Genomic DNA, 21,692 nt, shown 5'->3' on the forward strand with positions numbered 1-21,692 from the left:
GAAGCCAGAGGTGCGTGGGCCTCGGGGGCTGCCGAGAATCTCTCACCCAGCTGTCAGGCAGCCTTTTAAGTGTTCTCTAGTTGCTCTTCAGGGTGCAGCCAGCCACGGCCACATCCTCATGTCAGCCGCCGCTACGTGACTGTGCCTGCGGGGCGCACCAAAGGCACGCACGGTGACAGTGACAGGCACTGAATGATACAGAGCGGGAGAACTGAGGGAGTAAGAAGGAGAGAGTCGGGGAGGGAGGGAAGGAGGGATGGAGAGAAACGAGGAGAATGGGAGGCAGGCGGATGGGAAAGACGGAGATCGGCATGAGTCATTATTCACATGTATTATTTCACTGTCAACAGGAGAATAAAGAAAACATAGAGTTGGTTGACATTCAGGCTTGATCATAAAGAACTATCACAGCACAGCTCAGAGAAAGAAAGGTTTTTCTGTGTTTGTGTGTATGTGCGTGTGTGTGTGTGTGTGTGCGCGCAGATGAAAGGCACAGAGCTGGAGTTGAGATGAGTGAGGGGTGAGACTGTCAAAGAATGAAAAGGATAATTTAGATCTGTTTCCTCTCTCTTGCTCCAGCGCCTAATGAGCCCTAAGCAGTGCTGAGTCCCTGCAAGCACTGCCACCACAGTCAAGATGAAACAGGTAGAGAGAGCGGAGGGGGGCCGGAGACACTGGCAAAGAGATGAGAAAATGAATGCGGGGAGGTATAGGGAGAGAGCAGCAGATGCATGGGGGGAGAGGGCAGGCAGGCAGACAGAGGGAGGGTGTGTGGAAAGATAAGGCGAGAAGGGGAGACTGTTGCAAGCTTCAAAGGCTGCCGACTAGCGTGGCCATGGAGGAGCCATGAAGTCTATGGTTGCGTGGTGTGCTGGGTTTTTGCGGAATAGGCTGCCTGTTTCGGGTCACGCTCTGTTCTTGGCTTATCGGGTCCAGCCACAGACTGTTTTCCAGGAATGCAACAAAAAAAAAAAAAAAAAAAGCAGACCCGGACGAGGATGGCTTGGCCCATTTTCTACTCTTTTTGACCAAAAGCATGTTTAGACCCCTCTGTCACACGAGCGAGCGGAGGAGATATGGACAAATACAGAGCTTGTTCAAAGTCAGCCCGAGCGTGAGCAGTAGCCTATTGCAAACTGCAGACTGCTTGCTGTGCATTTAGCACCTTGTGGGTGATATGTGGCCCGGGCAGCTGTCGTTTTTCTTTTTTTTTTTCCTTCATTGTCCTCTGTGGAGTTGCATTTTCATCTCAGTAATTGGGCAGAACCAAGTATTCGGCTGGCGCGGTGAGGACACATGCAAAGATGTGACATACGCCTCACTGCTTGAAGGATTGGAAGTGAAAAACAAACTGTGCGCCCGCCAGGTGAACTGACACAAAAACGAACATGCACACCTAGATGCACTCACGCGTGCACATTCAGGTCTCCCCCGGCTTCCCAGACAACTCTTTACTTTGACTTATTTAGTTCAAGAATCGTCAAGTAAATAACACAAAGTGGACTGCGCCGTGAGTTTGCATACGGTCTATTATTAGCTCATCAGCGCGTTTGCAAATATTTGGAGATGTCTTCATGATATTGTGGGGCTTCTTTTTATGCAAGCATTAAGCGTGTGTTTGTGTTTGCTCAGCCAGCCAGTCAATCCTCCGCATTGATTACTATGCAGTCCGATTAGTGCTCTAACAGCCTCCCTCTGTGGCAGAAGTGTGGGTGTGGGTGTGTATCTGTGTTAGTCCCACTGTGAGCAGTATCTTACAACTGAGGCCAAATATCCAAACCTGTTCGCTGTCAGAACATCAGTACCACGCTATGCTTACATCTGTTACTCTGAAAGATACCTAAGAGTCTGCCTGCTCTGAATAATTTCGACTCTCCCCGTCTCTCCCTCTCTCATCTGCTCCCGCCTCCTCCCCTTCTGACAGGCCTGCGGCTTGCGGAGCAGCTGGCTCGGCGTGAGGACGAGGCGAAGATCCGCCATCGTCTGGGGCTCTCTCTGTGGGCCAGTGGGAATCTGGAGGAGGCTCAACATCAGGTGAAGTATCTTCTGTTCCTTCCTCTTCTTGCCTCCACTCACCTTGACTCAATTTTCCTCTCTCCTCTCCTCTCCTCTCCTCTCCTCTCCTCTCCTCTCCTCTCCTCTCCTCTCCTCTCCTCTCCAACATCTGGACTTTTGTAGTAAAAAACTGACCTCCAGTAAGTGCACATCTGTTGGTCGGTGAAATGAGAGAGGGAAGTAGATGTCCAAAGATTTGGAGTGTGAAATGCACGTTTTGGGTAATGCCCTCACCGTGAAAGAAAGAGAACAACGGGAGAAGATAAAGAAGAGGTGACTACAGAGCTTGAACACGGCTGCTGGCAATATGCTGGGGAGTGTGTTGAGCTCATAAATGCTGTCATCTCAGCAGACAGGCGACAGACGACTGAGGCTTTTTTCTATCTGTGTGCACGGTCTCAGGAGTCCCAAGCCTCCGCATCACACACACACACTCAGTCCTCTTCAGCCCACTGCCCACCTGGCAAGCATGGAATATCCCCTTAACATCTCTCTTTACAGTCCTTTCCTCACACCACAGCTCGAGATTTTTTTCTCAGCTCGCGCGTCCACGCACACGTCTGCGAACAGTCAGCCAACAGCAGCGGCTGTCACGTGTGTCTGCTGGGATGTTATTCAGCTGCTTTCATTTTCCAAATCTAGTCCAAAACATTTCTGTTCGGATACGCACACTTCTTCATAGATCTATGTGACCCAGATAGCTTTGTTTTTCTGTCCTGCATCATACTTCTCAAAAAGTAACTTTGTCTGTTTGCAATTATCTGTAACAAGAGTTGGGAAGGAGAGACTGAATCAAGGTGGTGACTAGAGCCGAGGCTCGTGAGTCATACTGTGGAATTTGTGTTCAATTAAAGCAAAATATTATTCTAACAATCGAATGCAACATATTTTCCGCTGCATGTTTGCTTTCCACGCTAGTGCATATTAACATTTTTCTTTTTCTGTGTTGCAACTAACAGAGAGCCACAGCAATTTCTCAGATTTTTTTTTTCTCCCCTATGCCAGGCATTCAGGTTGAAAGGACACCGTTTTTGTCCTCAGACTGCAGATTTAATGTTTATTCATGAGCCTGTTGCTCCATATGACCTTGGTAAATACCCTGACCCACTTCAAACCTCATTTGTGTAGGCTTGTGTTGTAATTCATAAAGCGTCCATTGGTATAGAATGAGAGTACTCGACCTCGTGTTCCTCATTCTCTCTATATTTAAACCCAATTGTAGTTAACACCCTCTCTGCGATCCCTGTGATCCCGTGACACTCAGATTGACGTGTCCTGATTCTAATCAGGTATTTCAGCAGCGCGCAGTCCCTCTGAGAGGCACCCACGTTCATATCTGAGTAGAACGTGGATCAATAACTTCATGTTTCCCTGAATATCAGTGTTCTGTTGTAGATTAAGCTTCTTCTTCCTCTGATACCATCTGTCACAGAGGATGAGAGTTCCCCAGGGAGGTTATTCTACAAAAATCATTAAAGGTGTGTGTATCAACCTCCGCTCACGTTACAGATTCAGTGTGGCGCTGACATTCGCTTAACATGTCAGATAAAAAGCCATGTTCCTGTCAGTGACGGTAAAACTTGAGAGTGCTTTCTGAATGCATAACTGCTGAAGAATGTAGCAGAGTTTACCTGTAACACAGCCAAGAGAGTCACTGCGGACGCAGCACATTTGGGATTGTTTCCCGTCCACATGTGCCAGGAGGGTCACACCGGAGGAAAAGGCGCTGTGAGAAATTAGCTTCACTCTTAAAGGGATGTCTGCAAGCCCACCAGATTAAACTAGCACTGCAGCAGTCCTCCCATGGCCCTATCAGCGAAATCAGTGAGACTAGCAGCTCCGTCCACTAGCACTAATGCAGCAGAGCTCACAGATTCTCTGCTGATCTCCACTCCCCCCATTCACTCCTTCTGACACACTTTTCCTGCATGACCTTGGGATATGCCAGACGAGCTACAGCCTATGCATATGTGTGCGCTCGCAAGAAACGCGCTCTCTCTCTTTCTCCTACCAAATCCACAGGCACTGATAGAATCCTTTTCTTCCACACCAACAACCTTTTCTCCACTGCAGCTCTTTGTCTTGTATGAACTATGGTCAAGCAGTGTGAGCAGAGTGCTTTACCCTCTCTGCTGGCCCCGGACTCCTGGAGAGTGGCTCTATAGCAGCACCAGTCACCCTACAGGGCTGCCATAGGTGCAGAAATAGGAAATCAATAAAGGCTCCCATGAATCAGCACTCCTTGCTAGCTCCGCTTGGCCAGTGTGCAACACTGCTCGCCGCCCCACCTTTCCATTGTCTCTCTCCTTCTCTCAATCCAATGTCTGGCACTGAATAGAAAGGTCCAATAAACACAGACTAGCCTATTGAGTTCACACAGCATTTGTTTCCTCGGACGCTGTAGGTTCAAGATGCCCAGGAATTGGTTTAACTTCTCAGTGCCCTTTCCCATGTTCAGGCAAAGAACAGCTGAGGAGAGGTTTACTGGTGTTGGTGATTCATTAAGCGACATTACTGTACTTTTCTCTGCTGCGAGAGAGGCTGAATTGGAAAGCAGCCGGTCTCATCAGTGGTGACCATGAGGTGGGATGCTACCATCTAGTGGCCACAGTCATTCTTTTTCTGTAAAGGTCTAATCATACGCACAATAATGGTATATGATGGTTGACATTTTTATCCATAGTGGCTGCTTCGATTTTAGCATTTTTAGCACATTCAGCATTTTAGCATCCTTACACCTGTAAAAATCAAACCTATTTACAAGAAATATATTAATTTTCCACCTACAGTAAAACAAAAGAGGGAACAACCCTTAAAGGATGAGTTCACCCTAAAATGAAAATGCAGTCATTTCCTACTCACCCTCATACAGATGGAAGTCTACTCTATATTTACGAAGCTTCACAACAAAGCAGCTTTGCAGCATTCTCCTACACAACTGAACAAAAACAACATCGACAACAAAAAAACATCAAATGGATCCATACACCTCATCCAAAGTCACCGGAAGCCCAGAGATCGCAAACTGACAACAACTTAAAGCTGAAATCTTCCCTTTGGCTGGTAAGCTAAAAGCTCAAACACCCACTCCGTCTGAAGTGGGTGCATGAGCTTGACAAGGCGTCTAGGGTGTAAACAATGTCTATTCAAATCACTTTGGGATCTCGGGGCTTCTGGAGATCTGGATTACGTGGATGAGCTGTATGGAGCGACTTTCTGTTTTGTTTCAGTTGTTATGTTTATTTTTTTTTAAACAAGTCCCCACCTACTTCACTTGTTTAGGAGAATGGTGCCACACTGTGAAGGTCTAGAAATGTGTTACAGACTATAAAACGTTATTTAACTTTCCATCGGCATGAGAGATTTATCCTTTAAAGGTATGGAGTTGATTCTGGAGAAATTGATTTTTTCTGGTAATTGTTTTTTGAGTCTTATTCCCTGGTCATCAAATACTGACACTTTGGCTTTGAATTTTGGGCATACTGACCCAAAGTACTGACGACCTGGGAATGAGACCGAACTATGGATCCTCTTTCCCCAGAATTGCAGTCCCTAACTGTAAGCATCAATGATCTGAACTGAAGGTTATGTTTTCCTAATATCTGACTGTTGTTCATCCTCAGCTCTACAGAGCATCTGCACTGTTTGAGACCATCCGCCATGAAGCCCAGCACAGCACAGACTATAAACTCTCCCTCTTTGACCTGCAAACCTCCTGCTACCAGGCTCTCCAGAGGGTCCTTGTCAGCCTTGGTATGCCCATAGACACTTCTCCCTTTTATTTATGTATATATATACACACACATATGAAAGATTCAGCTTTAGCATCAACCTACTAATCACATTGACCTTTGATAACCTCAGGCCACCATGATGAGGCTCTGGCAGTAGCAGAACGCGGCCGTACAAGAGCCTTCGCGGACCTCTTGGTGGAGAGGCAGACAGGCCAGCAGGACACGGACCCCTACACCCCCGTAACAGTCGAGCACATTTTGGACACCGTCAACAGCCAGAGGGCCTTGGTGCTTTATTTCTCCATGGCTGCTGGTTACCTGTACAGCTGGCTGCTGGCTCCAGGAGCAGGTAAGGACGGACCCTCTGCTCAGCTCAGATTGTACAATTGTTTCATTAGGGTGCTCAAATCCTATCATGTCTGTCTGTCATCTTGTTATTGTTCTCTGCCTTTAGACATTCTGCCTGCTGTCAGACCATACGTGCTTGAACAATTACATTTGGTGGATGGATTTAAAATTTTAAATTTCCTCTTTTCATCTCTAGCGAGATAATTTCTTGCAGCGATACTTAACTTTGGCCAGCTCAAAAATATCTGAATATTTCCTTAATAATGCTCGATGCTAAAGCACTGAAATGTTGCATAAATGTTTGGGTGAACTGGATTATTTACTCAAATGTAATACATGGACATGTAGGCATAATTAGCTGAGGTATGTTCTGTCTGTATCGAAGCTTTCGGAGGTTAAAGCAGTAACAACAGCACACTTGAAAGATTAGACAAACAACAAATACAAACAGGCACACTTGTTCAAATCAGAGCGGATAAAAGGTCTGGAGGCTGTAGCTTGTGTTTAGCTGCAGGGGTAAGAAGGCCAGCGTTAACACCAAGCTGCAGTGCCACCTGCCACTCTGCTGTTAGGATTTGCCCCCTGCTTCGCTTCTCACCCCAGAAGGCATCTGCCAACGAACCATGTTAATTGAAAGTGACACAGCCAAACAACATCCGCAACATCTTTGCACATGCCAACAGGAAAACACTTAGCTGTTGCTGTTGAGTCAGAACATCATTTTTCAGTCTCTCTTCATCCCGTCTGATGCTTCCCCTCTCTACTTTTATTTTTATTTTCGTGTGGTGTTGCTGTACATTTACATTTACTACTTTGTGTGCTTCTCCACTCCTCCCTTTTGTTGACACACTGAGCAACGCCAGTGTGGGCAGAGGGATTAAGATTCAGCTTGTTTGCACGACTCCAGTTACACAAAAGCTGAGGGTGAATCTAAGTGCACGACACTTCCTGGCTCCCGCGGCTGCCGTACTGTTAGTACCTCTTTGGCTCTCTTCTGCTCTCTGCCGTAAAGAGAGGAAATGAGAGCCACGTCCCACGCCACCAAGCCCGCACATTTGATCAGATCCCGCTTCCAGGCAACCAGATGAACTTGACCCCCCAGCACTAGTCATACGGAGGGGAGGAACACTGCAGGGACCAGTGGAGATCTTCAAAGCGTTGAATTTTGCCCCAGGCTAAGAGGGAGCCACTTGCTCACTAATCGCCTGTCTGTCACTTCCTGGCATTCCCTGGCATCCAGCTGGCACACAAACATGGCCCGCACTAAAGAGTCTGCCATCACTAAAAAGGGCTACTAAGGTCCCAATTACCTCAGAAGTGCAAATTTGGTGACATTTTATTTCCCTGAATGCAAACACACACACGCCTGAATCACATATACCCTCCATTCAAATGCAGCTAATAAATGCAATCACGTCCACTTATACAGCACTGACACACCCATAAACTCTCTCACACACACACACACACACACACACACACGCACACACCCCCTCTGATGTTCCTGCTCGAAACTCAGCTGAGCTCTCGTGGCGGGCAGCAGATGGCACAGTCAGCCTACTCTTATCTTTTATTGAACATTATTTGTTTTATTCATTTTGCTCCCCAGATGCACTAGCGCACGTGGCCTCCCTCGCAGCTTTCAGCCGAAACGATCCAATATTCCCTCCCGTAGCGAGCGAGTAATACAAGCGTATGAGTAAAAGAGGCGTGGAAAATCGTTTCATTTATTTTTTTTCGTTATTAAACTTTCACTCCACCTGAAGTTGCAGCCCTCTCATGTTCCTCTCTCTCTCTCTCTCTCTCTCTCTCTCCCCCTCTCTCTCCACAGGCATCCTGAAGTTTCATGAGGTGTACCTGGGCGAGGGCGTATCAGAAGGAGCGTCAGAGTTCCAGGAGACGGGCAGCAACAGCGGGGTGATCAGCGGCTCCTCGTTGGAGCAGCACATTGCCAGCGCTCGCGAGGCTCTGGGAGTTGAGTCCTATTACAGCAGGTGAGATGTTCACAGCTGTCACAGTGAAATGAAAATTCTTCTCTCTGTCTGTTATTCTCATCACAACACACTTATTTAGGAGTAATTTGCTCGAATGATTGCACAAGATGGTTGCTGGTTTTTTCTCTCTTAAGTACTTAGTGACTTCATGGATTGTGTGTTAGCATGCACAAGATTTTCATTTCTACTGGCTTTTAACAATCCCTCCTCTGCCCCTTATGTAATATATACGTTTTATTATTTTATTCATTATTATTATTATTATTATTATTATTATTATTATTATTCATGGTCTTTATTGTGGAGAGCTTGAAGTGTGACAGGAAACAGGGATGACAGAGAGGGGGGACATGCAGCACAGGGCCACAGGTTGGATTCGAAGCCGAGCGTGCAGCCAGGACACAGCCACAGCACATGACCATAATCACTTTACTAGATCTTTGGTAAATATACTGTACATATGAAGCGTAGCATATTCTTTTGTAACGAGAGATGTCCTGATCAATATTATCAATGATGATATCAAGTCACCCACTGACCCCAACAACGGATGACCATTAACTGAGAGAACGGTTTTCAAGAATCGAAGCTCCTAAATCACATTTCACTGTCACACACTCACGTATGCAGTCATTGAAGAGAGCAGTGCTGCAACAAAAGCATGTTTTAAACTACCGCTGATATATAATCCAGCAGCCATTTAGCCTTTACCGAAACCTTTTGTTGTTGTTTTTTCTGGGCAGGGATGGCTACTTCAGTTTGATTTGTTCTGGCTGAGCAGACAAAGAAAAAACACACCAATAAAGACCCTTGTTGACAAAAAAGGGAAGGCAGTACAGACCACGCTGTTTGAGTCTTCAGAAGGAAACATGTCAGCAAAAATGTAGGCCAAACAAAAACAATTGTTAACGCTGAAACCAAAAGTTGACACTTCTTTTATCCGCAGAGTTAGCTGAGGACGGGTTATTTTGTCATTCAGAAAGTGTGTGTGTGTGTGTGTGAGTGAGTGTGTTAAAGAGTGTTATTCTGCCCCATTGCTCCCGGTGATGACAGCCCTCCACCACCTTCCTAAAGTACTCTACTCTCTCCCCAGTGGGAGTAAATGAGATGGAATAATGGCTCTTTGTATTGCCAGACTGTTGAACCCACCTTACAAACACAGACCTGACAAGTAAAGGAAAGAGAATGGGGTTTACTGAGAGTATAAGAGAGGAGGTTAAGATGCAATGGCAAAATCAATGGAGTAAAAGTCGAGAAAAAGGAAGAGGCTGGTGGTTAAAGACAACAAGGGATGTAGCCAGCGGGAGTGGTGAGAAATATCGACAACTAAAATCACCCATCGACACCCGCGGGTCCGCACCGCGCTTGACGTTAGCATCGTCTCTCTTGTTGCCGTTTGATCCATAGTGCCCAGCTGGTCCGCCCAGTGCCAGCCTCTGCCACCCTAGCAGCCGGGCCCTCCTGCCCCATTACCAGCTCATTTACTACTCCAGTGGGAAGCTGCACATACGCCACTGCGCCTGGATGGGCACAATATGGCACCACTTACCAGCCCATTCATTCTCCAGAGTGGAGAGAGAAAAGGAGGCAGCACTCTGAAATGAGTTGAGAGGGGAAAATGAATGGGATGGAGAAGAATGGGGCGAGCACATGTGTGTGAAAGAAAGGATGATGTAGAGAGGGGAGGATGCAGCCTTTGTGACAGAAGACATCCTTGCACTCACATGTGAAATCATTTTTTTTTTTAAACTGCACTGTACTCTGCATCCAATGTTCTTTCAGTCAACATAGTCTGTCAGGGTGTTCACCACAGGAGAACACCCTCAAATGAGACACATACTGCAAGGATTAAAAAAAAATGGTGGTGGTGGTGGGAGCAGAAGATGATGAGAGATCCCATGGTGTCATCTCTCACTCATCTACTGTGAGAGCTGACATAAGAGTTACATGATATGGGTGCATCCGAGGAGAGGTTCAGGCATGAAGGGAAGGATGAGAGAGAGTAGTGGCGAGGTAGTGATTGTGGGGTGGGGGTGGTTGACTCCCCACAGACTGGATCAGCATCACCAGCATTATAATGAAAGGATTTAACTCTGCGTACTATCAGGGTGTTGGACCAAGCCTGAGAAATGAGGCCAAGTGTGTGTGGGTTGAACAGTGTGTGTTTCGGACAGATCAGGAGTGTGTGTAGTTGATTAATCCGCAGAGAAACAATGTAAGTCTGTGTATTATCTACTTTGCTGAAGTGCCTTTTTCTTGCCAACATTTCTGAGGGCTGTACGTGTCTCTCACGCCGTCCCTCTGTCTCCCTCTCTTTCTCTTCCAGAGGGTGTTCGAGCAGCGAGACGGAGAGCGAGGCGGGAGATTTGTTGGACCAGCAATTTGAGGAGCTCAACAACAAGCTCAATTCAGTCACTGATCCAACGGGCTTCCTGCGCATGGTGTCCAGAAACAACCTGTTCAACAGGTATGTAATTCTATCAAATCACCTCATCGTTCCCATGCTCCTACTGAGATACATCTGCGATCAACAAGCGCTGCTTAGACCCACTTTTACACAAAAAGAGATGAAAAATAAGGGCTTGGGTAAGGAGATTCACAGCTATTGTGGCTCATCTGTGAAAAGAGTCTTTTCTCCATTGTTTAGCCAGCGCAGAGGCAGCATGTGAATCCTCCTTATTAAATAGACTGAGTAGAGCCAAGCTGCTAAAGCCCTTATCAACTGCCTACTCTGATGGAGCCTGTGTGTATGTGTGTGTGTGTGTGTGCGTGCCTGCCAGACACAGACACAGACACTGATGTGGTTTTAAGATGTTGGCCCTGTTTGTGTTTGAGCAGATTTATCACTGCGGATTTTTCAGTGAGTCTGGCAGCGGCTCGTCCACAGTATTATTCAACACTGCTATGGAAGGTATTCATTTACATTGCGCTCACTGGTTATGTATACCAAATCGAATGTGTGCATGCGTGTGCAGATGTGTGCGTCTGGGTCATATTTCCCTGTCCTCGTCCACACTTGAGCTGCTCTTTGATGAGAGGGTAATTCCAGCTTTAATTGAGTCTCGGTGCTCATTAAGCCCCTTTAATGGGCTGCCGGTAATAATCCGCTCATTCTTTGGGGCCTCAAAAAACTCTGAATTATATAGCTCCCCGTGCTTAGGAGCCTATCGTCTATCACAATGTTAGAGCAAGAGAAAATGAAGTAATTTCATACGATGTCAGATAATGTACATGTATGTGCGGCTTTTCAAGGGCTCTCTTTGACTTCACTTCCCGCTATCGTTTTTTCCCCGAACATGTTAAGAGTTAGGCTATTAGTGGTGTGAAGACAGTCACTCCAAAACATAATTAGTTGAATGACATTTAAATCAAACTTGGCACAAGAACAATATCCTCAGCATTAAGAGGCCTGTGCTCCTTGGTGTGATATATTCATTTGGCATTATCATCGATTGCCCTTTTTTTAACACCGTGATCGAATCTTCACCAGGGAGCTTGGAGGGATTACTACAGGAAGGTGATAATCAAAGTCTCCTCGTGTCTAATCCCCTCAGTGTGTAATTGAATACGTTTTCATGCACAATGATGGCATAATGAGATTTTTGGAGGATCTCGATGAAGTTGTCTGTAATGAGGCGGTTCACACTAGAGCAGGACGATTGCATCAGAAGAGCTGAGTGGCCACGAGCTGAAGCCATCACTTATATCACAATAAGAAATTAGGTCAGTATGAAAAGCTTTAGTGTGCTATAGAGACAAACTTGTCTACCTTTGTATCACCTGTCAGATCACACTTAAAGGAGTGAAGCCTAAATTAGGCAGCCACTGAATGCAGTCTTCACCTTCAGACTCGCTGCTTTTAGTCTTCTCTTTTCACTGTTTCCTTCTACACTTGACACTCACCTTCACTTGGTTTATCCCTCGCCTGCGCTCTCACTCTTCCTGTCAGGCTAACAAACGATTGTTTGCTTTCCCATGGAGGCTCATGCCAAGGCCTGGGAGAGAGACAGAGTGTCGGGAGGCTGGAGGGAAGCCAGTGGCCGGGGGCTACCAGAAGGGCAGGATAGATGTCTGTTGGCTGCGGCTCGGAGGAAACTCTGGCTGGTGGAACAGATGAAGAGTGGTGACAAGTGTGACCATAAAGCTTGGCCCCGTGCGCCTACAACCAAAGGCTTCTAACCCTGTGGCCACCATTAGCACAGTTCTCAGTATGTTGAGAGTCTGTGCCTGAGCTCTCACTCCTATCACACAGCAGACATGCCTCAAACACACAGTCGTTGCCTTACTCCAGTCTGCAAAAAAGTCACTGCCAGTGCACTGAAGTCACTCACTATCTCTACTTTCATCTAATGGAAGCTCAGAGTTTTGATTGCAAGTAGAGTAGGTCCCTGTTATGTTGGGAGGAGCCCTGTTCTCCTGATTCTGGCAAGCTGATTGCATTCAACCCCTCTTCATGTCTCTGGACTACCACAGTGAAATACTGCCATCTAGTGGAGCTTCACATTTTGGCATAATAGTCTGAGTGGTATTGTCTCATGTCATGTGAAATTATATATGTGTTCTCTGAGGGATCTCAGCATCTCAATCACAATGGAGGTCCAGTTGGTCTGCCTTCATCTGCTTCTGACTCAGTGTGACTCAGATCTGACCCTGGGAATGTTGAAAAAAAAAAAAGAAAAAAGGAGGGCCTCTGAGATTGAGTGTGTTGGATCACTCACCGCTCTAACCCTGCTGCAGCTTTGTGCTGCTATCACACGCAAACTCACAGAGAGTACGCTGGCTGAGTCTGAGTCTTGCTCGAGCCATATCTGATGTAAGACTACGCCGCAAGACACAGAGCTCTGCAGCCACATTCCCAGCACATCTGCAAAGCTCATTATTTGCAGCAGGATGGTCTAATGTTAAAGGGTAGTTTGATACACGAAATACCTATTTACATGCTGTTGACCACCTAAGCACACCACTGAGGATTATTCTCGTCATCGTCTCATCGGACGATTAATTGTTTGTAAATGGGAAGAGAACCGTGAAAAATGCTCATCACAATATTCCGAAAGAAAATCTTCATTTACTATCAAATCAAAAAAAGGAGCAGCACATTTTGTTTAACAAAATGACTGAAACGACTAATCAGTTAACAAAAGTTGGCAACTCATTTTATTTCAGTTGACTAATTGATTAATAAACTAAGCTTTAATCACTTCCCAGCATTTCCAAATACAAACCCTCTGTTGACCTTGAGGTTATGAAGCAACAGTGTTTTGTAAAGTAACTAAATGTCATACCTGAGAAAAAGTACAGATATAGTGTTAAAAAAAAAAAAAAGAAAAGTGAAAATGTATTAAAGTATCAAAAGTAATTTAGTGGCATTAATTTACTTGAGCATCAAAGTTCAACTAAAAGTAAAATACACATGTATTTACATGCACGTTTATACTATATATTATAGGTCTGTGGATTATCAACCTGGCCTATTATCTGATCCGATATTCAGCATTTTCCTGATTGTAACAATCCTTTTTTTCTTTTTTATCCGGTAACAAATGAAATTCATTCATTTAAATATGTGTGGCTTTGGCTCTGATGCGGCATTAAACATAAAAGTTATTAAATTAACATAGCGGTGGAAAAAGAACCTTGAGAAAGTGCCTCCAAAAGAACCGAGCTACATTCCATCACTGCAAAGCAACCATGGTTTTCTATTTAAGATAAATGTACCCTGTTGTTAGGTAGAATATTATCAGATTAGAATTGATAGTGGTGTTGACTCAAGGACACTCGTAAAACATGGCAGACCATTATATCTTGAATGTCTGTAGATCAGGTGGTAGGAAGGTCATTTTGTAACTTAAAGAAAAGAAAACAAAGGAGCTGTTGTCCATGCATATGTTTTTCAAGATTCAAGATTCAAAGTGTTTATTGTCATATGCACAGTAAGGAAACATGTTTCTGTGTACAATGAAATTCTTCCTGTGCTGTCCACGGAGCATACTGTAAATGTATGATGTGGCAAAAAGCCCTTAACTGTCTGCAGCATAAACATGTGAAGTGAAAAATGAAAATGGCATTATTTTTTGTTGTGTTTGTGCAGGAGCTGCCAGAGTATGACCAGCCTGTTCAGTAACACCATGTCACCTGCCAAAGATGGTAACTCTTCCCTGTCCCGTCGCTCCAGCAACCTGGGAAAGCCTCCACTTCGAGCACTTTATGACTTGCTCATCGCACCTATGGAGGGGGTGAGTAGTACCTCTATGGGTCATTGCCTGAATATTGGTGTGTAGAGCATAACAAAAAAAATGCAATTATGACAACTAGAAATCAGCAGCACTACAGAGTGAACATTGTTTTGTATTTGTGCATTTTCTTTTGTCTGACAGGGCTTAATGCACTCCAGTGGGCCTGTTGGCAGACACAGACAACTAGTGATGGTGCTGGAGGGAGAACTATACCTCATCCCCTTCGCCCTGCTGAAAGGAAGCTCCTCCAATGAATACCTGTATGAGCGCTTCAGCCTCATCGCTGTTCCCTCCATCCATGGCCTTGGATCTAATGCAAAGGTTGATTTTCTCATTCATGACTAAAAAAAAACCATACTTCCATTTGAAATTCCTATAAAATCTTTTCTAGCCACAAGATCAGGACCTAATGAAGTCTTTAAAAAAATGATTGAGCTGTTGTCCTTAGATTGAAGATCTATAACATAACCTTGTTCCCCTAGGGTCACTCGCGGCGCCCTGGACCAGCTCCATGTGGTGGTGTCTCAATGGCAGCAGTTGTGGGGAACCCGAGACTGCCCTCGCCTGTGATGGACCGCTGGCTGTGGGGACCAATGTCCTCTGCAGAGGAGGAAGCACAAATGGTGGCTGAGCTGCTGGGCTGCCAACCCCTGTCTGGCTCCGCTGCCACCAAGGAAAGGGTGATGAGTGCCCTCACACAGGCCGAGTGTGCCCACTTCGCCACACACATTTCGTGGAAATTGGCGGCTCTGGTGCTTACCCCAAACCCAGAGAGCGTACCCGGTGGGGCGAGTGCCAGTGTTGGAGTCGGAACAGTGGGGAGAGGTGCAGGGGGGAGGGGAGGAGGCAGTGGTCGAGGCCAGAAGGGCTCTATAGGAAGCGGCTACACCATACCGGAGTCTCTCCACATGCAGGATGACAGCAGCGACGTGGAGAGCCTCTGTGACAGCCCGCCCCTGCAGGAGTTCCTGCTCACAGCTGCTGATATATTGGACCTGAGGCTGCCTGTCAAGCTGGTGGTGTTGGGGTACGTAGGTCGGTTTAAATAGTGGCCTCTAGGTTGATTAGTTAGGGAAAGTTTGTTGTATGTTATTTTTCAAAGAATAAACCAAGTAATTAGATAATTTGTATAAAGAAAATAAGGACTGTAGGACATGGATTAAGGATTGTTTTATAGACATGAAGGTATTATGTGGTGAACGGTACTAAAAAACTAAGATGTAATGTAGCTAAAGAGGTTGAGATGCCTAGAGAGGTGATAAAAGCAAATAATGCTTGAAATATTATGCCATTAAATACTTTATAACTTCCTAATTCAATTATTCGCCTGTGTGACATTGTGCTGCAGGTCGTACCAGGAGTCCAGCAGCAAAGTGACCGCAGACGGTGTCGTGGGATTGACCAGAGCCTTCCTGGCTGCTGGTGCTCAGTGTACGCTCGTGTCCTTGTGGCCTGTCCCTGTTGCGGCCTCCAAAGTTTTTGTCCATGCCTTCTACACTGCCCTGCTTAACGGTACCAAGGCTAGTGCAGCACTGGCAGATGCCATGAAGACTGTGCAGAGCAGCAAGCAGTACTCACACCCCTCCAACTGGGCAGGTAAGAGATGTTACTCTCTTTTGTGTGAGTTCTACATCGTGATAATCCAAAAAGATGACATTCTAATGGATCTCTTTTGTTGCTTTTTTTCCCCATCCAGGATACATGCTGATTGGAAATGATGTCAAGCTCAACAGTCCGTCTTCTCTCATCGGCCAAGCTTTGGCAGAGATTCTACAGTATCCAGATCGAGCGCGTGATGCTCTAAGAGTGTTACTCCACCTGGTGAGATATGGACACACACGCACATACAAAGGAAATACCACAGCCTAAGACACACAAAAGTACTGATGCTGCTCCTCCTGGTCCTTGCAGGTGGAGAAATCTCTTCAGAGGATACAGAACGGCCAGCGTAACTCCATGTATACATCCCAGCAAAGTGTGGAGAACAAGGTGGGGGGCGTCCCTGGCTGGCAGGCCCTGCTGACAGCTGTGGGCTTCCGTCTTGACTCTGCTGGCCCTGGTATTCCCGCTGCTGTCTTCTTTCCTACTGCTGATCCAGGGGACAGGCTCCAGCAGTGCAGCACCACTTTACAATCACTACTGGGTATGCACATGAGACAAGCTCTACATCACAGTTTTATTAGACTCAGAACCTCTTTTACCATATTGTCCAGTGTTTTACGGCTTTGGTGGTCTTGCGTTTTATGTGATTTTGTTGACGTCGTTTTTCACATACAAAAAAAGCCAGTAAGGTCCTTTGTGTTTGTGACATTTCATATCGCTCCGTACTCCTTAGTATGAGGTATAAAGAACGTGCCTTGCATATGAATAATGAGGAACTTCCTTTGATCCCATCCCTCAGGTCTGCCGCCGCCAGCTCTCCAGGCTTTGTGCAAACTCATCACAGCTTCAGAGGCAGGAGAGCAGCTCATCAACCGGGTAGGCCCCTGCAGCTCAGAACAAATGCTGCTTGATTTTTAAATCCAAGGCGCCAGATAGGAATTGGTCTTTGGTTCAAATGACAAATAACAATGCACTTATTTAGCTTTAAGAACTATGGAGGCAGTCTTTTTTTTTTTTTTTACGCTTTCAGATGCATTTGTGCCATGAGGTTCTCCCTAGACGTGAATGTCGGGGATGTATTATTGCATAACTGAGTTATGTCAGAACTGGATACACTAACACACTGGCTATTCAGGCTGCAGCTTAATCTGTGTTGAAATGCTGCATAGAAGCCGAACTAGCGGTCCTACAAGTACAAAGTCTTAACCTTCAGTCTGTTCTCTTGCACCCAAGCTCATGACACCACAGAATTAATCTTACACTTCAGAGGTTTATCCCTGTTTGTGGCTATCACATGCTTACAGTGAAAGAATATCCAGTTCGTAGCTGATAAGCAGTTTACGTTGCCTCATGCTGCTAATACTGGTCTCAATGCACAGAGCATGAAACATGCTCCACCTAATCTATGTATTCTAACATATTAAACACTTGTTGTTATCCTTCTTGTTGACCTGAACCCTTGTACCCTTTGTGAATGGCCTATGTGCATGCAATTAAAACCTTTTCTCTCTCCCCTGCCCCTAACCTGCGATCTGAAGGCTGTTAAAAATATGGTGGCAATGGTAAGTGTGCCTTCACCTACCTGGGCTGCATCCCATTCTACCCTGTTCCACTACGCTCCACTCTCTCTCCTGCTAAATGTTCTAAAACACCACCTCATTCTGTAGAAGCTGCACGACTGTTTAATAATCACTTTTATTGTTTTCCTGCTGTTTAGCGTGCATGCATAATGTGTAGCTGAGCAAATACTTGCTGTGTTCATAACTTTCCATTGCTAGTTCCTGCTGTTACATCATAGGGATTTTGAGTATTTAAGGATTTACAACATTGGTTCACTACCGGTCAGAGGAATATTTCATGGTGGTAGATGGGATAAAGCTGTAATGTAAAACCTCTCTTAATCATGACGAGTGAGGTGAGGTGAGGAGACGATGCGTGGTTCTATTACCAGCACAGTTACGTCACGTTGACAAAGGTTTCTCTGTTCCAGGCCAATTAATCCTGAAACAAAACAGGCAAAGTGTGCTCTCAGGGCACGTGTAAGTCCCACAAAGCCGAGACCCTTTCAGCTCTGCTTCACTAATAGCCATTCATATGACCTAAACATTTGTGCGGTTGCCATTGTATTAGGAAGATGAACTGCAATGATGACCGGATGATTTAAATTCCAATAGAAGAATAGAAATAGTTTGATCACGCAGATTCATTTGAACCATCTCCAGTAGAATGTATGAGTTTACTGTATTCTGGTACTTATTCCTAACCACTGCCTCTGTTCCCTATGTGTCTTCTCTCTCTTCTTCTCCAGCTCCACCAGGTGCTAGTCCAACTTCAGACAGGTGAGAAAGAACAGGATTTCTCCCTCCTGCCCATTCAGGTGTCCATTAGTGTGCAGCTATGGAGACTGCCGGGATGCCACGAATTTCTGGCTGCTCTTGGTGAGTCAACAAGATCCCTGTCCTTTCCATTCCCCCAGCCATCCTGCATCTTGTGTGTCCCTGTGGAGTGACGAATGCAATTTTTAAAATAAAGTTACAACGGTTGCCCTTTTTGTGTATTTTCAGGGTTTGATTTATGTGAAGTTGGCCAAGAAGAAGTAGTGCTAAAGACAGGCAAGCTAGCCAACCGCCGCACCTTGCACTTTGCTCTCCAGTCCCTTCTGGCACTGTTTGGTAAGTATAGTCTTATTTGCAATTAACCTTTTTAGCATTCCTGTTGTCTGAGTCAGGTGTCACATGTTTTCCTTGTCTCTTCTTCTCTTACTTCAGACTCCACAGAACTGCCAAAGCGTCTCAGCCTTGACAGCTCATCCTCCCTTGAGTCTCTAGCTTCAGCCCAGTCTGTGTCCAACCCTCTGCCCATGGGATACTCGAGCCTCCCCTTCTCTCCTCCTTGCCTGGACAGTCAGGCATCAGATGCGATCTCTGTCTATAGCCTCAGCTCTGTAGCATCCTCCATGAGTTTTGCTTCCAAGTCAGACTGTGATTTCCTCAATCATCGGCAACGCAGTGGGGCCACAGCACACTATTCTATCCACAAACACCCTCATGTTCCCCGTAGTCGCTCTTCTCCTCATGGGGCAGCTGCTGCAGTGGCAGGAGCCCGCGGGGATGAGGAGGAATACGAGGGCTTTTCCATAATCAGCAGCGAGCCGCTGGGAAGTCACTGTGACTCTCTGCCACTGCCACCAGGCCACAGCCAGCGCCACCACCGTGGAGGAAGGGGCAGTGTTGGTGGGTCTGGCACAGGAGCAGGGAGGGGCTACACTGTATCAGTATCATCACGGGGAAGTGTCAGCACCCCAACATCCCCTGTCAAAACATGCCTGGTGCCTAGCCCAAACTCTCCATTCCAGAAGGTGGGTAAGGTAAGCAGCTCAGATACAGGTGAATCGGACCAGTCCAGCACTGAGACGGACAGTACAGTCAAGTCTCAGGAAGAAAAAACTGTCCCCCTGGATCCTCAGGAGCTGGCCCAGAAGATTCTGGAGGAGACTCAGAGCCATCTGCGAGCTGTGGGTAGTCTTCAGCGGGCTGGGGCAGAGGGTGGGACAGCTGGAGGAAGTACAGCTCGCAGCAGCGCTTTCCGTTCCTCCGAAACAAGCGCATTCAGCCGTCCTAACAGCAGTGCCAGTGGCCGAGCTCAATCTTCCCCAAGGCCCAAACCACCCTCCCGTTCCTCTTCACTGCAGAAAGTAAGCTCTGGCTACAACAGTCCTGCCGTCTCCGAGTCTTCCCAGAAGGAGGGCAGCCATCCTTCACCCACTCTGGACAGTCACGCACAGTTCAAATTAAAGTACCCAAGCTCCCCATACAGCGGCCACATCTCTCGTTCCCCGAGTAATGTGTCTCCAAGTTCTGGTCATCAGTCCCCGGCTGGTAGCGCTCCATCCCCTGCCCTGTCCTACTCTTCTACAGGCTCTGCCTGCTCTACATCAGCTGAGACCCCGGACTTGGACCGGCTAAGAAGAGGGGTCATTGATGAAAAAGTCCAAGCTATCCACAATCTGAAGACCTTCTGGGCTAATGCTGCAGCCCAGCAACAGCAACATCTAGGTCCCGTCAGAGCCGTCCACGGCGCTCCAGGACCCCTCGCCTCTGCCAGCAGGGATGTACTGAGCCTTCTCAACCTCTCTCCACGCCATTGCTCCCCTAATGACACCCAAGACAGCCTGGAGCTGCGGGAGCTGGGGCTGCACTCACTAGATAGGGGTACTAAGAACTCTTCAAATGGACACCACTGCTCCAACCCCAGAAAAGTGGCCCCATCACCAACTATTTCTACAAGCAGTAGCCCTGGTGCTCGTTCTATCCGACTACCTGCTGGCAACGGATACAAGTTCCTGTCGCCTGGGAGATTTTTCCCTTCCTCTAAATGCTGAGACATTTCAAACGGTCCTATACTTTAATCGATCATTTGCTATCCTGTGCGCTGGAAGAGTAGGGCACTTTCTGAGGACCACGCAGTCCCCCCAAGCTTGAGTGACAATGAGAAGGATTTGATTGGTCAGTGAGTGTGATCCTGCAGAGGCACATGAAGGCTTTAGAGATTGTCTTGTCTTTGTGCCCATAACACTGTAAATGGCAATGAGAAATACTCAACGACCTGATACTGTGTTTGTGTGTAACTGTGTGTCAGGTAGATGTAAATGCCATTTGGTATTTTTCCCCAAAACGTTGCTGTTTGTGTGGGCCAAGATGCAACAGCTATGACTGATTTCCTCCATTCTATTTTTTGTTTTGTTTTTAAATTTAATGGTTATTGTTATTATTGTTTGTTATTGTTATTAATATTATAATAATTATTATTATGTTTTGTAAATTAATTCCAGTGTTTCACAATCAGTATTAAGCGTTTTTATATTATTAAAAGTGAACATACCTGTACCATGTAAAGATGGATAGAGTGGAAAAAAAAGATTTAATATTTTTTATTGAAATCAAAAGGGCATTTTGCCTGATTTCTTTGTGAATTGAGTGTCTGCTCCGAAGCATGGATTCTCTTGCTATTCAATGTTAAGTACCATGTATGACTTTTTAGCCCATGATTTTTTGAGATTAAACATGAAACTTTCATGACAACTCATCTGTCATTTATCAGTAAACTGTTTCAATAAAAAAAATGTCATGTTTGCTTTCTTGTGTTCCTAACTCTTACATAGATATATAGATCTGAGACCAGAAAAATAGCACTTTGGTTGAGCCGCTCAGAATTCAGTTCCACATAAGTAGGTCCCAGCTAAAAATTCTTTGAGGCAATTCTGTAAGAGAAATAGAGCAGGTTACAGTAGATACACCCACTTCCAAGCACTAGGTTTAAGGACGCAACATTATTAGATCAACCAAGTGGGCTCAAAGCCATGCAACAGGTAACACAACTGCACACAAATCATTATTATGAAAGGGGTTTTCTTAAATGCAGTATGTAATAATTGTAGTTAAAAAAATAAATAAATAAATAAAAGCATGTTGCAGAGATATGCAAAAGTTATCATGATAACTCGCTAGTCCTGGCCAATCCTGGTACAAAGCTCTAATGTTAGCAGTATAAACACCAACACTTCCACAGTGCTCTATATTACTAGTCTGGACTGCTAAGTGCACGGCTAGCTGAGCTAACTTTCTATCAATGGCTGCAATTAGCGACAATTAGCAGTTGCCCTTGTGTGTATACTGCTCCCTATTCCCTTATTCTTACCTTTAATTCAATCTGACATGATGCCA

General features: G+C 45.8%; 1 protein-coding gene across 3 annotated transcripts in view; it reads left to right on the forward strand.

Annotated features, from left to right (window-relative positions):
* LOC115581881 (tetratricopeptide repeat protein 28) overlaps positions 1-21,102 on the forward strand; it is a 208,250-nt gene extending 187,148 nt beyond the window's left edge. For 2 of the 3 annotated variants that reach the window (XM_030417377.1, XM_030417379.1), the window contains 16 exons: positions 1,925-2,034; positions 5,679-5,808; positions 5,920-6,138; positions 7,969-8,131; positions 10,458-10,598; positions 14,223-14,367; positions 14,509-14,688; positions 14,850-15,394; positions 15,716-15,963; positions 16,064-16,188; positions 16,279-16,510; positions 16,769-16,845; positions 17,508-17,531; positions 18,278-18,407; positions 18,534-18,641; positions 18,738-21,102. In XM_030417377.1, the coding sequence (XP_030273237.1) occupies positions 1,925-2,034; positions 5,679-5,808; positions 5,920-6,138; positions 7,969-8,131; positions 10,458-10,598; positions 14,223-14,367; positions 14,509-14,688; positions 14,850-15,394; positions 15,716-15,963; positions 16,064-16,188; positions 16,279-16,510; positions 16,769-16,845; positions 17,508-17,531; positions 18,278-18,407; positions 18,534-18,641; positions 18,738-20,350 (4,190 nt within the window). In that variant the 3' untranslated portion in view covers positions 20,351-21,102. The remainder of the gene's footprint in view (positions 1-1,924; positions 2,035-5,678; positions 5,809-5,919; positions 6,139-7,968; positions 8,132-10,457; positions 10,599-14,222; positions 14,368-14,508; positions 14,689-14,849; positions 15,395-15,715; positions 15,964-16,063; positions 16,189-16,278; positions 16,511-16,768; positions 16,846-17,507; positions 17,532-18,277; positions 18,408-18,533; positions 18,642-18,737) is intronic. The other variant, XM_030417378.1, reaches the window with a different exon arrangement.
* Positions 21,103-21,692: the final 590 nt, after the last annotated feature.

This window comes from Sparus aurata, chromosome 5 (genome assembly GCF_900880675.1).
Source record: "Sparus aurata chromosome 5, fSpaAur1.1, whole genome shotgun sequence".
In the NCBI taxonomy this organism is placed as follows: Eukaryota; Metazoa; Chordata; class Actinopteri; order Spariformes; family Sparidae; genus Sparus; species Sparus aurata.